Source organism: Zootoca vivipara, chromosome 11 (assembly GCF_965207765.1).
Source record: "Zootoca vivipara chromosome 11, rZooViv2.hap1.1, whole genome shotgun sequence".
Taxonomy (NCBI): domain Eukaryota; kingdom Metazoa; phylum Chordata; class Lepidosauria; order Squamata; family Lacertidae; genus Zootoca; species Zootoca vivipara.
Window position 1 is genome coordinate 27160030 of NC_142594.1, and position 18679 is coordinate 27178708.

The 18679-nt window shown below is 38.5% G+C and overlaps 1 protein-coding gene across 2 annotated transcripts in view; it reads left to right on the forward strand.

The window, feature by feature from the left end:
- AGMO (alkylglycerol monooxygenase) overlaps positions 1-18679 on the forward strand; it is a 121928-nt gene that overhangs the window by 34994 nt on the left and 68255 nt on the right. For both annotated transcript variants that reach the window (XM_035130283.3, XM_035130284.3), the window contains exons 4-5: positions 10612-10715; positions 12819-12914. In XM_035130283.3, coding sequence (XP_034986174.2) covers positions 10612-10715; positions 12819-12914 — 200 coding nt within the window. The remainder of the gene's footprint in view (positions 1-10611; positions 10716-12818; positions 12915-18679) is intronic.

An 18679-nucleotide genomic window follows, 5' to 3' on the forward strand; every position in this document is an offset into this window, starting at 1 on the left:
AACTGTTAGACTTCTTGGCAATTGTTCATTTTCATATATACTGAATATAATAGAACTAATTGATTCAATAGCATTTACGTCCCCTACCAGGTCCTGTGTTCCACTCGATATTACCGTAGGTTAAAGGTCACCAGCTGTTTTAGGGCACATCTACAAATTTTGTTATGACCGGAATGCACCCAGTCTATGTTAGCATGACTGAAGTCACCAATTACTAAAACATTTCCTCAATTGGAAACCTCCTTGATTTAATTATCCATCTCATATTCGTTTTTCAGAACTTTACTATGAATATTCAGAATAGACTGTGTTGAAACAAAATTAAAAAATTCCTTCCAGTAGCACCTTAGAGACCAACTAAGTTTGTCATTGGTATGAGCTTTTGTGTGCATGCACACTTCTTCAGAAAGCTCATACCAATGACAAACTTAGTTGGTCTCTAAGGTCCTACTGGAAGGAATTTTTTATTTTGTTTTGACTATGGCAGACCAACACGGCTACCTACCTGTAAATAGACTGTGTGTTTGCCATGTGCCAGATTTCCCCCCCATGCAATATGTCCTTTAACACAATGAGTTCCCTTGGCTTAAATTGTGGAAAATTGTGGAAAAAGCATAAGTAGTTCTCTCCTCCCCAGCCCCATATTAAAATTCAGGGGATTGAGGGGGCTGGATCTCCTACAAAATAAGCTTGTCTGTTTTTTCTATCCATACATACTCTTGAAGTGAAATTTCTATACAAAGAAAGTGGTATGTAAATAGCCTTTCTTTTTTAAAATACATGTAAACTAAACACACACACACAATTTTAAACACACAAGCCAAGATTTGAAGAGTTGCATTAGGTGTGTCCATCAGCTTAGGCATTTGCAATGGGACTTAACACAACCTTTCAAATAGTGGGCCCTTGACCCAAATTGCAAACGACTTTTGAAAGCCCCTTTCCCCATGATATGTGGGGATGATGTTCAAAGTAGATATGGGAACCCAGATGGTAGTGTTAGAAACAGAGATATGAAAGCTAGAAGTTAAATGGCACCTTAAACCTAGGTTATGGGCGCCACAATGGAGTGTCTAGGCACACTTTCTATAACAAAAATACAAAACTGAAAATGAATGAACTGCAGCTAAAATCTTATGTTCATTTTTCACATAGTCTAGTCCTCATCTGAAGAATGCAAAAAACAAACCCATACTTACCGTACCCTGCCCGCCCCCCCTAATATTCTTATGAGGGACCCTTCTCTAGTCTTCAGGGAGTGGCTGGAAGTGGGGAGGCAGAAAAAAGCGCCTCCTTTTCTTCCAGCGGTGGCAGTTTTAATCTGAAATCTTAGGCTCAGTACTGCACCCAGAGCTCAGAAACTGCTCACATTAATGAAATTCCCTGTCGCAAAATGCATCTAGAACAATGGGAGTTTCGAACACTGCCAGTTGGGATGTAGAACTAGGTGAGATGGTTTTCTAGATCCTGACCAAAACTTATAAAGTGTATGGCTGACCAATTGTATTTTATTTTGATTCTCTTTTTGAGTTTGTAGAAGTAATATCAACATACCTTAGTTAATATCTGCATTTTATTTATTTTGTTTACTCTTGGCGTACTCTAACTTTAATGTTCCCCTTTAATGTGTGCACATTCAAAATTTTGGACATTGTGGGAAAAGGTTTCACTGGCAACCATTCTTGCCATTAAAAATGTTTCCCATCTGAATATCAGCTGCCAAAGTATGTGGTATCCAGCAGAGCAGGAGGATGAGGACATAGTTTGCAATGAAGCTGAACAGTTTGCACTTCCTAGCAGTGACACCAAACATCAATCTTTATAGAGACAGCCCAGAACACAGGAAAATAAGAACCCTTTACAAAAAGAAAAGAACAAAAGGAGAATTATCTTCTCCCTTTCATTCTCATTCCAGTTGTTTCCTCTTCAGATCCTTTCAGAACGAAATATATTCTCCCAGTGACATTTCAGATTTTTATTAACGCAACTTGAGTTATAAATGTATGCACTCCACAATGTAAAAAATGCTTTGATTTCTTTAAATGTTGGCTTTGCTGTTGATATTAGTCTATGGAAATGTATTCTTGGACTAGTAGAGGAGGAGGAGCCCAGCTGCAAAAGTGCCATCAGAGTGCTATTGTGTCTACATGGGCTTCTGATTTCACAGCATCTGAGGCTGCTACTTTAAACTTTTAGTAAGGGTTTGAGGTGTTGCAGGGAAGCTCATCTCCTGTTTGTTTGTTTAGTTTGGTTTCATTCAATTTTGTCCGGTAATGGGAACAGTGTTCTTCTCGGCATGTGAGTAACCTATTTTGAAGTGGATTCTCCCAGAAGGGAGAAGCTGCATGCTTTGCCTGCAGTTGTTCAATCATAGGAAATTAAAACAGATTCCTTCATCAGTTGCTGTCTGGTTATGTGTTTTTAATTTTAAGTGCTTGTGATCTTTGTAAAATACATGTGTAGGTTAGGGACTTTTGTGTGGGAGGGACCCTATTCCTGCCTTGTCTCTGTTCTTCTCCACTTCAATTCAGGGACATAGGAAGCAGCTGCATATTGAGTGGTACCATTGGTGCTTTTAGCTCAGTATTTGCTGGCTGGGATTTGGGATTCTCCTTGTCCTGTTCCTTCTGCTCCAAGAATGTGTTTCATCTTTCCTTGTGCATGCCAGGGATAATGTGTTGAACTTGGTTCAGGAGTAGGAAGATGTCATCATGCACTGTCCAAAACCACCTTTCTTATTTCCCTTTCCTAGCTGCCACCTGGGTTAGAGCTTCTTTAATAATATGCCCTTACCTTGAGCAAGAAAGGAGGTATTGGCAGAGGGAAGGCTACATGGCTCTCTGTGCTCTGTCACTGCACAAAGCTGCCTGCCTGCCCCCTTTCCAAGGGGTGGGGCTGTAACTCAGTGGCAGGACATCTCATTTGCATGAAGGAGGTCCTAGTTTCAACCCCCAGCATCTTCAAATAGAGCAGGCAGAGACCCCTCCCCCCAGTCTGAAACCCTGGAGAGCCACTGCCCACCAATATGGATAGTACTGAGTTAGAGGGACCTGTAGTCTGACTCATTATAACAGCTTCCTGTGTTCCTACTTCTCAATTGCTCCGTGCTTCAGTATTATAAAACAAAATGTTGGAGTGTGATAGAAGAATTGATGTTTGTGAAGATGGATGGACAGACGGGCCGGAGATGCTACCAAAATTCTTCAGAAAATTTTGGTGGAAATTTTGGTGGCTTTGGTGATGTTTGTCTCATAGAAGAGGAGATCATTAGAAGTCCTGAAATTCTTTGCTCATTTTTATTAAATGCCAAATAAGAGAAGGCTTTCTGACTTACCAGCGCTAAAGAACTGTCACTAGGAACACTGGCCCATGGAAGACACGTGGTAAAAGAGGGTTCCCAAACAGAGGTTTGCCCCCAAGCCCAGTTTTCACAGGGGTAGCTATGAAAGGTAATCACCTAGCAAAGCGGTGGATGAAATCTTTGTGAAGAAATGCCCACCATTTCTCTAAGTCAAGATGTCACATGTCTCCTGCCAAGTCTCTTCATATGCAAGATGGGTACTTAAAATGCCTACATGAAGAACATGAGGAGAAAGAGCCAAGGTTCTCCAGCCCATGAGAGGGGAACGTACCTCCCAACACCAGGGTATCCAGGTCCCTTTAGAGAACCAGGGTTCCAAGCTGAGATCTTCTATGAAGCTGACCAGCCTTGGTGATTCTTTGTGAGTAAAATTGAACAAGGAGTGTAGTGAATAAGCAAGTTCAGTTTTAGAGCCACAGTGCTCAGGTTTACTTTATATTCTGTTTTGAACTTCTGCTCCCCCCCCCTAAAATGTTTCTTAATTTGGCTGTGTTGGTTGCCAGTCTCAGCGTTTTGGGATCCCTACATGCCTAAACACTTTGCATTCATGCTACTGGGAGTTTAGGATTGGAATTGCAATCACACTCTTCTGAGGTCTGGGAGTGACTCGGAGAGAAGTGAATGTTGCCACTACACTCCAAGTAAACCACAAAGGTGCAAGTTGAACTGAGTGCTAGGGCACTGGTTCAGAACTTTTTAAAAAGTAATTGCTTTAGAGTTCATCCAAGGTTCCCTTCCATCTGGGGCTGAAAGAGTAATTGGGAGGGTGGTGGCAGTAATGCCAGAGAGTAAGGCCCACTGGCAGCACTGCAGGGCTGTTGTGTTACAGCTGGGCAATGAAGTGGGTGGGGAAAGCTCTCTTGGGCACTTCTGTCTTCATCACAGTCTTGACTTTGCTAGATGGGTGCTTATTAGAGCCTTGCATTGGATAGGAAAAGGAAGTGAGTTATTTCCAATTGTGCAAAAAAGAATTTGTTTCATTTCCAAATTTGTCTACAGTGGTATCTAGTCAAGCTCACCCATCACTAATACCACCACCCCCCAAGCCTCAATATGATGCTTACTAACTAATACAAACAAATCAAAAATCCTATTGAAATAATGTGGCTTTTTGGACATGATTCAACTTAAAAATCATGAATATGTATTACTTAAAAAATAAAGCTGTTGTAGACTTGAAGGGCAAAATCAATATGGATTACATCCTCTTAACATAGGCTGTGTACAAGATACCTTCAGATTTTACTGCAGGAGGGCTTGGCTGTCTCTATTTTTCCTGGACGAGGCCTGCACTACTTTTTGCTTTGGAGATTTCTTCCCACATTGCCTCAGATCAATGGTTTTTGTTTTGAATTTCTAGAATGCTTGTGGATCTTCTCTGTGGGAGTGATTGCTTTGCTATTCAGATGGTATGGCAGAAGACCAGGCAGGGGTTTCTGGCACACGTACATATCTTTGAGGCAGGTTTTGCACTAGCTTGCTATAGTTCTTGGCATGTATATCCTGGGAACATTTTCACTGATTTTTCTATTTGATCCTAAGTTAGCCCACTCACTGAATCATTTACAGACCACACAAGGTTATAAATTTTTGAGTGATGGGAATGAGAATGAATGGAAAAATCATATTAGAGAAAGAAAAATCAGTAAATTGCCAGTTTCCCCTAAAAGAGTTCATATATTAATACATTTTTCCTTCAACATTATGCAGTTGTGTTAAAAGCATTTAAGGGCAAGCTATGTCACAGAGCCTATGGCTTGCCGATCAGAAAATCGGTGGTTCGAATCCCTGTGATGGGGTGAGCTCCTGTTGTTTGGTCCCAGCTCCTGCCCACCTAGCAGTTTGAAAGCACGAAGTGCAAGTAGATAAATAGGTACCACTTTGGCAGAAAGGTAAACAGCATTTCCATGTGCCTCTCTGGTTCGCCAGAAGCGGCTTTGTCATGCTGCCCACATGACCCGGAAGCTGTACGCTAGCTCCCTTGGCCAGTAAAGCAAGATGAGTGCCGCAACCCCAGAGTCATCCTTGACTGGACCTAACGGTCATGGGTCCCTTTACCCTTTACCTTTTGTCAATATGATACATTTACGTGCAGCTCCAGACCTTAAAATGAGGATATGGGGAGAAGCCAACAATTGGCATTGGATCACAATGGATTTCAACCCTTATCCTTTACTACAGCCAGCCTCCTACCTGAACCCACCAAATGCCTTACTCTAGCAGTCCTTAACACAAAAGCTTGGTAGTGGAATATCTTGGCAAGCTCTCCCATAACATTTTTCTTTTATTGCAACAAAAAAGGAGGAGCAACTTTGGTGTGTTCTGCTTCAAGTTACCCTATGGGGTTGACTGCTGGCTACTTGTTTCAGTTGATTAGAGGGCTGGAAGAAAATATTAACACACTGAATACTGAAGGAGCAGAAATGAAAAACAAGGAAGTTAAAGTTATTTGGTTTTTTTTTATTTAAGAATGTATCAGTTGATTTTTGATACTACATCGCAATAATGACATACTTAGCAACATTTTAATACAAGGAATGGAAGGGGCACTCTTCAAGGTAGTATACCAAAGGCTCTTTCAAACCTTGTGCCACTCTCATCTCTGAAAGTTGGGACACCTAGAGAAGTGCTCTAGTAGCAGATCTTGGAGTTTGGGCAGGTTTTTATAGAAGAAGGCAGCTCTTTAAATACGCTGGTTCCAAGTTATTTAGGCTCTGGTGCATGCCAGTAATTTATTTTTCAATGACTGGCTGACCATTATTAAGGGGAGAGAGAGAGAGAGAAGAGAAGAGAAGAAGAGAAGAGATGAGATTTATGCGGCTAGTGTATCTGGATTTTGCATGTGACTTTTTAGTTCATTTGTTAAAGGAAGACTATTACGGAAAAATTGTATTTGAAATTGAGTCTTTAACCACGTGTAACATTTGTAAATGTGGAAAGTTGAAAATAGTAGAATGAAATGTTAATGAAATTACGTTGTAGTTTGCAGTGGTGTAACTATTTCCTTTGTCTTGCTGGAAGAAAGTGTGTTTGTAATTTGCTTAAATTCCCCTTCCCTAGATTCAATGTTTTTATTTTTGTTTTTGATCATGGGGAGAATAAGTTATGTTAGTTGATTGACACTGGTGTGCTTTCTATCCTTGTAGAGACACCTTTTGTATTTTACAATGTGTTGGCTACAGCTGTGTATTTTGTAGTAATAGATAAAACAGGCTGCCACCTGTGTCTAGGGCTGTCCAGGAATGAGTGTGACTGTTAAAATTCTTCTAGGCGTGATCACTGCTCTTCATTCATTACTTAATCTTAACTGTTTCTTTTTAGAAAGGAATTCTATATTGCAAATACATAGCAGAGTGAAACTTTGGTTTAGCGCACATTGTCAATATATTTGATTAACATCAGTATTTATCCTGCCAGTTAGAGCCTGATGGATTTTTTTTATTTCATTTTTCAAATAGGACACGGTATATATTCCTCAGGCTAATCATTAGTGTTTCTGTATACATATACAGCTCGACACTTGGCATATATTTCAAAATGAAAATAGATCTAATATATATGTATAGACAACAATATAAAGTACTACTATTTTCCATGAAACCACATCTGCTCCCAACGTAATTAAATTGTTCATCTTAAAATAAGAGCTTGTATTACAGTTAACTTTCTAAACTCAAGAGAGTTATACTGGCCTTTATTGGTTGCTTTTGCAAATTCTTCTCTCAGAAATAGGTCTTTAAAATGAGCTTTTAAAAGACAAGTCCACCTTGGTATATATTTTAATCAAATAATCAAACAATATATGTTTTTAAGGTGGAAATATGTTTATAAGGTACAGCAGTGGAAGTTTTGATGGCTATTCTCATTGATCAGTGGGTTTCCTCTTAAGCAGTAGGAACCTTTTTCTGTAAAAATAGCAATCAGAGGCTCAGTGTGAACATAGTTCTGTCCCACCTGTGCAAGAATTCTGGGCTATGTTTTTTAAATTACTCATTTCCACAACCAACTGTTTGATGTATTTAAGACAAAGAACACGATTTGGCATTGTTCTCACTGGTTTCTTACTCTTTAATTGAATACTTGAGCTAGTAATAAAATGGACTTCTAGTAATTATTTTTGAATACCATTTAACCTTAAGTTAAATGAATGTAGAATGTAAAAATCATCATGGATTCTCTTCCTTGAACTTTTCACAATGACTGAGGGAAAGAAGCAAGATCCAGTTACTGTACTGTGTTTGTACAGCTGTATCTCATTGAGTCAAGGTTTGTGTTACACACAGTTTGTGATAGGAAGTATATGCTTTTAAAACAACTAAGGAGACAGATCTTTAACCTCCACCCTTTTTAGATTTTTTTGTTCGCTCATTTAGCTTCTGTCATGGTCCTAGGAAGTATTTCAAATACAAATTATTGCACAGTATTGTAGTTTGCACGAATAACTCATCCCCTAGTGCACTCATTAGGAAGGGTGGATTAAGATACTCATTTCCCTGAAGAATTGGTTTAAGATACTGTGTGCTTCAAGAGAAGATGAATTTTCAGAAACGATTTCTCAGGTTGCATGTTAGGGATATTTTCCTGATGGGCCAGTTAAATAATAGTTTTTCAGTACTGCTGATGTAAGGATTTTGAGAAGCTGTGAACACAGTCTGGGATAATTTAAGTTGCATCCTATATTATTAGCAGGTCATAATTTGTTGGCTGTCATATGCTAATATCTAACTTACAAGTAGTTTGCAATTTCTCTGGTGTCTTGGAATGAATGACCTGAAGATTCATTAACATATTGGATTTGGTAAATTTGATCTTACGGGTTAATCATCAGTCCTAAAATACTTTTGGCAGTAGAAGATACCACAGCATTGATGTTCATAATCATATACTTATATAGTGAACAAGATCCCAATTTTTGCCAAATGTAACTTAATTGTTTAAACAAAAGTTTACCTTCCCATTGTTACTAAGTAGAGTTCATCTGGCTGCCATCCAGTCAACTTTCACATTATCAGCAGATTTATGTAAACTTCATTCTTTGAAACACAGGTGACCTAAGATTTGTTTAATTTTAACAAGACAACTACTAGACTCCACCACCCACTTTCACTTTATGATGCATTCAAGACACTCCAAAGAGCCTCAGGCTATACATCTGATGGCCATGAAAGAATTTGTCTTTTCAGTTCTTCTTGCCAAATTCCTTCTCAAAACTGTCCCAAAATAGACATAGATATCTAAAATTCATAGCAACCAGGCTACCTAGACTATTTTAAAGAAGACAGGGTCCTGATATATTTTGGCTATTGATAGTGAGGCAAGGGGCATAGATGCAATCAGTATGCATATGGATGGCTGCTGATTGGTGGGTGCCTGCTTCTCCATCTCCTTAGTAGAATTGTAGGAGTGGAGGCCTTGATCAGCCAACCAGGCACTTAATCATCAGCTGAGGGCTTCTGACCTCATTCACCATTACACTTAAGAATGGAAATAAACAAAACAAAATGAACAACCCCCATAATTCAGCCTGGACACTAAGGTCCACCTCCTAGGTTCTTCTGGAAGTTCCCTCACTGTGAGAAGTGAAGTTACAGGGAACCACACAGAGGGCCTTCTTGGTGGTAGCGCCCTCCCTGTGGAATGCCCTCCCATCAGATGTCAAGGAGATAAAGAACTACACAACTTTTAGAAGACATCTGAAGGCGGCCCTGTATTGGAAGGTTTTTGTCGTTTGACATTTTATTATGTTTTTATATTCTGCTGGAAGCCTCCCAGAGTGGCTGAGGAAACCCAGCCAGATGGGCGGGATATAAATAAAATTATAATTATAATTATAATTTTAATAATAATAATAATAATAATAATAATAGTAAATTATTTATACCCCGCCCATCTGGCTGGGTTTCCCCAGCCACTCTGGGTGGCTTACAACAGAAAAATGAAGTAAAATAATCTATTAGACATTAAAAGCCTCCCTAAACAATTATAAAAATTATTATTAATTATGCAAAATGTGTAAAATTCTCATGATATCCCTTGACAGCAATATTATGTTCAGGGAATGATATAGAAAAAAAGATTACAAGTAATCAATCAATAAGATTTTATTCGACCGTCAGTCAGAAATAAACATTTATTCATACAAAAATTAAAACATCTAAAGATTACAAGTAAAGCATTACTACATAATAATACACTTACTCTAATTTAGCTTATATTTACTGATAAATAAGATTATATCTAATTGTGCACACAATCTCCCAATTTCTCTTAAAATATGTCCTAAAAACCCTCCCAATCCAATTTCCTCCCTTTACAGTTTATTTCTGTACGTATTACTTTAGCTCTTTATATAGGTAACCTTTCTCACTTATATTAACCCCACTGAGGGGTCCATTAGATATTCTCTCAATCATGTGGGAGCCACTTAATTTCGAGCAGTACCTACATAAGTAATTTGAATTATCAAGGCACTTGGGCAGGGTGATTGCTTCTTTCTTAAGAACCAATGAGACCTAGAGTGTTCAGGTCATTTCTAGTGCAATTATATGAGCATTTCCTCAAAAGTAAATATTGCTTTATTCAATGGGTGTTCAGTGCATAGGATTGTAGCCTCAATCATTTTCCTAGCTGATATCCTATGATCCTGAGAGAATGTCTAAAGGGATTCTAGAATTAGCTGATTTTGATGTATAAAAGGGGACCAGGACAGAGACACTGAGTTCTGCCCAACATTGGGGGAAGGGTTCATTGTTTGCATGTGACATTAGATTTGCGACACACACATGTGACATCATGTGCATTGGGAGGAGGCTGCAAGGCTCGCTGCCACTGCCCACCCCCTCGCTGCCCACCCCCTCAAGATCGGAAGGAGCTTAGCTCTGTTCCCACATAATTTGGGGGCAGGATTGAGGTGTCCTCAGCTCCATGGAGTTTGCACCTATGGACTATGATAACTGATAAAATGTTCTCAAATCTTACATATCCAATCAATCACTGTCCTCTGCAGGTGAGCACCCCCTGCAGATACCACCTTCTCAGGAGGTCAGTTCCATAATATGTCCTTTGTTTACTGGTCTTGGCTCCTTTGAGAAGAAGGGTGGGATATAAATTTAATTAATCACCATCATCATAATTTCTGAAATATGTGTATCACATGCTAATTTTTTATTAATTGTGATAGTTACTTGATTATAGGAACAAAATGCTTTCTTCTCTATTCCAGGGCTCACATGAATTATTTGTCTTTTCAGAAATTAATTTATTGTGGGCAGGACACCAAGTTCATCACAGTTCTGAGGACTATAATTTATTCACAGCATTAAGGCAATCCATCCTGCAGAAGTATGCATCTTGGGTATGTTGCATAAAAGTTACACTGTTGTGCAATAAAATAATGGCTAAACACGTGCGTCAGTCATCAACTTTAGGGATATCAAATCTATGACTTAAGCTTTTTTCAAAAAGTAATTATTTATTAAAATGCTTTATTTACTTTAAACTTCCATGTAGATTCTGCTTTCTCTATATCTTAAAGATTAATATATTTGACATAAGTAAATAAAATGAATTTGATACTTAAGTGCAATTGTAACATTTCTATTAACTAGAATTATAAATGTTGAATTAACAATGAATTAATTGATTTGTACATAAAGAGAATTGTTTTAAATCATCTTGAAAGCCTATATATATATATAGTGTGTGTGTGTGTTCTAAATAAAATGTCCCAAAACTACTTTGACAGGCAAGCAAAATTCTTACATTTTGCCCCAGTCTAGGAAGTGATATCTACATGTAGGAAGGCAGGAGGCTTTGCTCTTAAGTTCCTTTGCTCTAAAGTCCCTTTGGTTGATTGGGACATTTATAATGTGTGGTGCTTCTGTGTTAATAGCATGGGTGGATGCCCATAACAAATAGTCAGGGCTGTGCACGTGGGTCCTAGCACTGGATTAGGGGCTGTAGTTGCTACACTGTTCAGGTGCTTGGTGCTTCCAATTCACACACCGTAAGTCACCTAAAGTTAGGAAGTGAACCTTCCTTTTAAAATGTAACTAAAAATGTACTAATACATAGCCATAAAACCTGACTAGCCTTGATCACCAGCCAAAATTTATGGTTGTCACTGACCATGTGCAGTGGAAGGATCTTTGCTGTGATGTCACAGTATTCAGAATGCATTTGAACGTGCGAAGTGATTGTGAATGCAAGTATCTGTTCTCCTCACCTGGCTCTGAGTTTCTGATGGTGGGGTTGCCCCTGTGAAAAGGCTCAGAAAGCAGTAAGTTGAGGTGGGGGGGGGCTTTGATCCTCTCTGAGGTTAAAGACATATGGAGCCCAATCCTATGCATGTTTACTCTGAGGTAACTTCCCCACTAAGTACAGATGAATTTATTTCCATATATAATTCCCAGGCTGCAAGGAATTGCAACTGGGGTTCCTTTCTTTGTCCTACATTAATGTGCATAATTTCTCTTAACTATTTAACATGATTTACTACTTACTTTGAAAATTCTGCCATTCAGATTCTATTTATAAGAAAAAGAATTAACTGCCTTGTGGTCATTATAAATGTGCAAATAGTATGTAACAGCACTGCTGAGTATTTACTTGCAATCACACTAATGAAGAATGACATTAGATGATTTTACAAAATAATACTAGTTGAGAAGCGAACATATGACTAATAGGAGATCTCTGGCTTCTGTTTCATAGCAAGTGTTTGTGGTCTCCAGAGATGGGTAGCCTGCCATGTTTAAACAATTCCAGTTGAGATGCGACAGTGGGTCTTGTTTTGGATAAATTTGGCCATCCCAGAATGGAAACTAATTAGAATTGCCACAACCTTTCCCGTGCTTTTGGGAAAAAAGCAACATGCTGTAATTTAAGCATTTTGCATCTCACTAGAATACCTTCCTAAATTCTTTACTTAGAACCTCTTTGTGTTACAAGTGCAGTGAAATAAGACTTGGTTGGATACAAACCCAACTGCTGACCTTTCTGTCATTGAACGTTTCAGATTTTCACCTGATGACATTAATTGAGTGGAGACACATGAATAGTTGGAAAAATATTATGGACATTTCCAATCCACTAGGAATTCATCCTTAGAATTTTGGCTGGTTAGCAGTTCCATGGCAGAACAGCAGTGAAGGGAACAATTGAGTTAAGCAATTTAAAATAATGAAACGTGGCAACCATTTTAGTTATAGCACATCTTTATCCATACTAAGTTTCAAGAAAACATATTTCAGAGTATGATGGTATGTATCTAATAACCAGAATAGCAACCAAGGGAATTGCAATGGGTACATTTTCTCTTTGCTGGCTTCTTCCATCTTTGTTATCTCAGGCATGTCTTGAATGTGGAGTTTCCCATAATTCTTTTATTAGATGAATAAAATTATGTCTATTATAATTTGGTTGATCCATTTGTGAACTTGTCTTCCTTAATTTTCAGATATTCTACTTGCCCATGGCTCTTTTTATTCCTCCCTCAGTGTATGCTGTTCATCTCCAGTTTAATCTGCTTTACCAATTCTGGATACATACAGAGGTAATTTAGGATCTTAAGCAATGCCTAAACTCTTAGTCTGGAACTGTGTCTTGGAAATCTACTGGTAGCTGATTTATTGTGTAACAGAAGTATTTTTCTGATTTCTTTAAAGAGAAACATATGCTCCCTTTATTCCTTATTCTCTCTCTCTCTCTCTCTCTCTCTCTCTCTCTCTCTCTCTCTCTCTCTCTCACACACACACACACACACACACACACACACACAGAGGCCATTTGGTCCCAATTAGTTTAAAATATTTTAACTTCAGCATATCAAAACAACGTACTATTTTATTACTATATTTTTACACTTTTTAATTTAATTGCTGCAGCACAGATAGGCTTTATATCTGAGAAAGACATATCAATGAAAAGATTTTCAATGATAATCAGATCATTTAACAATTAAAATCATGACCAAATTTTGTTGTTGGCCTCCATTGTCCTAATGATTAACTGCTCATGAAAGTTTCGTGTGAACATTGTGTGCATTTGAGCACATATTTGTTAGTCTCCTGTGTTGATAACTAATTACTCATCATGCTGTTTTGTAAACTTTGTTTCAAGGATGTATGTGCTGATCAGAGCCAGCCTGATGTAGTGGTTAAGAGCAGTAGACCCATAATCTGGGGAACCGGGTTTGTGTCTCCGCTCATCCACATGCAGCTGCTGGGTGACCTTGGGCTAGCCACACTTCTTTGAAGTCTCTCAGCCCCACTCACCTCACAGAGCGTTTGTTGTGGGGGAGGAAGGGAAAGGATATTGTTAGCCGCTTTGATACTCCTTCGGGTAGTGATAAAGCGGGATATCAAATCCAAAACTCTTCTCTTCTGCTGCTGCATGCAACAAACTATTTTGAATAGCCGTCACCCCATTAATCCTAGAATAAATAATTATCCTATACCACAACTGTAGCATATTACATTACAAAGCACTTAGTTATTTTCAGTTACGTAGCTCACAGATTGCTGTGAGGAGGCCATACATAGTTATACAAACGCTTTCTCATCCTGTTTTCAGGTTTCCTGTGCATATTGCTTTGGCTTACTTGCTGTGCAGTTACACTTGGCCTTTTATGTATAATATAGCCTCAGCTTTTAAAATATTATAAATCTGAAGGTTATACTACACTGGTCTGCTAGTTATAATAAAATACCAAAATCACAATGGGCTGTTAGGACAAATAAAGCAGTCCTGCTTTTTATAAAGAAAAGGGTCCAGGTGTTATTGTGACAGAACTAAATGTAATTTTGTTCAGATGTTGCTGTTTGACAGATGTGAATTCTACATTATATTTAATTAAGTGTTCTTCCATTACAAAATGCCTCTCTCATCTCAAGGCTACCTCTATTGCAACATTAAATTATGCGTTGCTGCCCTGCATGAAATTCCCCCAAAGAAAATATTTAGTTTAGATAAAAGATGCTCCTAAATTTCTAAAATAAATGGTATAGTTGTTTCTCTCAAAATTACTGATATAATAAACAGAAGGGGGCTTTGAAATACAATACTTTAGGAGCTGAATCAGATGCTTAAAAGGCTGAGGGAAAGTGTTTATTGATAGTCATTTGAAAAAGACAACATGATAGTGCTTTTGTAACAACCAAAAAGAGGAAGATGTAGGAGGGAATTGCATAAGGCTCAATTGAACCTTTCAACTTGGTTTCTGTTGCTGGTTTTTGGCAAGGTACATACATTCTGCAACCTGCTAACTAATACTTGGTATAGGAGGCCCATGCATGCCTTCCATAGCAGCATCCAAACATCATGCATGCGTGCATATGGCTAGTTCTTCTTGAATCAATTGTCAAAAGGTTGTTTTGATTTGGCATGGGAAATTTATATAAATGCATCAAAAGCAGAATAACAGATTCCTGGTGCAGAAATATTCATTTTAATATAATTTCATTTCATTTATAGAGCCTTCCACAGGCATAGGCAAAATAAAAACCAATACATTTATGTTTAAAGAATAATATAGACTGTAACAAATAATGCTTTATGGATGGTGTGCACCTACATAATATTTGCTTCAGATCCCAATTTGGCACATAATGGAACAGCATAGAATTGAGGTCTGACGTAATTTTTGTGGTCATTGCTCAAGCATCAAAATTTTGTTAATTGAACTTCAGCCCACTGCTATGCATGTAAATAGTTTATTGGGGGTGGGAAAAAATGAAGGAATTCACTTTCTAATTGAAATAATTCCCTCCAATTGTAAACTTGACCTTTTGATCACAATGGAGCTGTCCCTCAGCACTTTCTCCCCTCCTCACTCTAGCAGCCTCCTTAAGTTTAAATATAAAAGCTTCGCTTTCACAAAGCTGCTCCATTCCCTAAAGCACTGGGTTTGGAGAATGCTGATAAAATCCTTCCCTATGATTGCAAGCTAGACCTGTCAATCACAATACTCCTACACCCACCCACAATCTCCTCACCAAGTTTAATAATTTGGCCATGACAAACTGTGAATAAAATAATTCAGATAATCCTGAATTATATAGTGTTCTTTATATAATTAGGTATGAAATGCTAATGAAATATGCCTATTTCTTTCTAAAAGCCATTGATTAGTTTAAAATAGTTCTAATTCAGTTTCTTTGTAATTGCACACTTTCCCCACCAAGTATGTCGAAAGGTTTGTTTTTTATTCAATTAAAATCCGTATCTAGTTATGTATCACCTGTCTAAAGAAAAGCTTGTCCAATGGGAATTAGAACCTTTCACTGAAAATTATTGGTGAGATGTGTGTGTGTGGGGGGGGGAATTGAGTGACAACATTTTGCCTTCAAGATAATTTATTATAAACAGATTTCTTGAAACCCTTGTATTTATTATATAAACAGTTTCTAAGCCTGACTGTCCATTAAAGCTAGGCTTTCACTTCTTCATTCCTATAGTGCAGTTATATCAGAAATTCAGCCTCCCCCCCCCCCAATTGCTTTATGATCCCTACAGGCCTGATTCCTTTAGCTTGTTTTAGTTCCAAACCAAAAATATTATTGTTTCACTTCTCAATGTGGAAATTTGGAAACCTCCATATTACATGCTTACTGGAGTAGAAAACTGCCTAATCAGATAGGAAAACAGTTGGCGATGAATAAATCAGGGTTTGCCGAAAAATTCAAAGTGCTAAGGCGGGCAGACGAGCGCAAATCCTAGGGGTTCTGCCTTTCGCCAGCTTCCCTGTAGAGAATTCACATGACATATATGGCCACCATGCCCATCTGTATAAATACATGGGTGGGTTGTCTTGAATTAACACAACAACTTTAGTAGAAAAAGCAAATCATGCTTTTATTTTTATGTTTCCTTGCCAGATGGTCTCAAATATGGATTCATATTCCACCTTGCCTTTGGTGTAGTAGTTTATAGTATTAAGGAAGAACAAAATAGTTGGCTCGGTTCAACCGAATACAGCAGACCATGGCCCTAACCCCACCTGGCATTTTCATTTGTTTTTATATGTTAAGTTCCTGAACAATTCCATTGTTGGTTACATTGCAGGCTACAGATATATTATGAAGAACCAAAGTTTAGGTAATAATATGCGTCACAGGTAACACCGTAGCTACTTTACATATGCAGCCAAGAGTAGCACGGGTTGTCTTTACCAACAGGTGGGCTATTATTCAGGCCCAGTAAAGTTGGCAGTATAAGTGGTGCCACATAGACTCCTCTTATCTGACCCAAGTTCTGGGCACCACAATTTAATAAGGGTATTGACAAGAAGGATATTGACGGGAGTTGATCATGGTGTGGATTTGGCAAGTGTGCCTTCCTCTTAGCACGTTTCTCCCTTGCGTCCTGAGATCGAGTTGCTTCAAAGCCCATGACACCTTTGGTAAAGGCTGTTCTCCAACTGGAGCGCTCGCAGGCCAATGTTTCCCAGTTGTCAGTGTTTATGCTACATTTTTTTAAAGATTTGCCTTGTGACAGTCTTTAAACCTCTTTTGTTGACCAGCAGCATTATGCTTTTCATTTTTAAGTTCGGAATAGAGTATTGCTTTGGAAGACAATAATCAGGCATCCACACAACATCACGAGTCCAATGAAGTTGATGTTGAAGAATCATTGATTCTGGTGATCTTTGCTTCTTCCAGTACACGGATATTAGTTCGCCTGTCTTCCAAATGATGTGTAGAATTTTTCAGAGACACCGTTGATTGAATCTTACGAGGAGTTGGAGATGGCGTTTATAAGTGGTCCATGTTTCACAAGCATATAGTAAGGTTGGTAGTACAATAACTTTGTAAACAAGCATTTTGGTTTCCCTGCAAATGTCCCGGTCCTCAAACACTCTGCACTTCAATCGGGAGAAAGCTGCACTTGCAGAGCTCAGGCGATGCTGGATTTCAGCATCAATGTTGGCCCTTGTGGAAAGGTAACTGCCTAGGTAGGAGAAGTGATTGACATTTTCCAACGTTACACCACTGAGTTGGATTTGTGGTGCTGCAACGTTATTTTGTACTTGTTAGTGCAGCACTTTGGTTTCTTGGATGTTGAGTGATAATCCAAGCTTTTCGTAAGCTTCTGCAAAGATATTTAGGATGGTTTGGAGGTCATCCTCTGAGTGTGTGCACACTACGTTGTCATCAGCATACTGAAGCTCTATGACGGAAGTTACGGTAACCTTAATTTTTGCTTTAGTGCAATACTAGTAGTTACTACATGAGTATTCATAACTGAAGATGCATCTTTTTGAAGAACTATGAAGAACTTTTGTAGCTTTTGGAATTGTAAGTTTTAAGGTTGATAAATAGCTCATTGTTACCATTTGAGTGTCAAAGCATCAGTATTACATTTCCTTTCCCTGTGTACGAATTGGGGATACCATAGTCCCAGTGCAGCAACGAGTGACTTGTACATAGGAACAAACTTCTGAACACGTCTGTCCATCATGGAAACTACCTTGCAAATGCAAAATGGTGCTGCTGTGGGGAGAGGATGCATATCCTTCACCCAAGGGTATGTGAGAGCTCACTGCCAAACAGATGTTCAGCATTTTCAGTTCTGACAATATCAGTCACCTGTTTGGGTGGGATGGATTCCAGCTTTCCCAACCACCACCACCACCTCCAGCAGGTGGTCAGGGCTGACAGCATCAAAATTTTGTTCGTTGGCAATGAACTGCAGCCCACTGCTATGCATGAAAATCTCTGGATTAGGGCCAAAACATAATATGACCCTCTTCAAAGGATTAATATTGCAAGCAGTGATGTTAGCAGGGATGGGGGAAAAAATCATTAAAAAATCTACTTAGATCAAAATGTGCAGTTCTAGCCCACTTCTAAGCTTACCCAAAACATATAACTTGGTTCATAGTACTCCTCACGTTGGGAACCCAAATATGATATATTTTTACAAAACTGTTTCAATATTTATTTTAAAAACAAACCAAAACTAAGCGGTTGAAGGTTAGGTGTGGTCTTTTAGAGAAACCACTATGAATCAAGCAATGCCTCTATTATTTTATCATGGCTTCAATCTTGTTCTCACCTGAGAGTATGCCCGGTTGAATTCAATAGGACTTAATTCTGAGTAGACTTTTATGGGACGTACAGTGAATCTAACTAGCTGTCGCCTTGTTTATAGCTGTAGAACTCTCTTGCTGGACAAATGATGGAAGTTGAGCTAGCCTGAAATATTAACATTTTTCTTAGGTGGCCTCTTAGGTGGCCTTTTGGGGCTTGGAGATATTTGCTGGCAGTTTTTGTGGAATTCAAATGTGAAAGCTTGTGCTGTTTTTGGCTTTAGAATAAA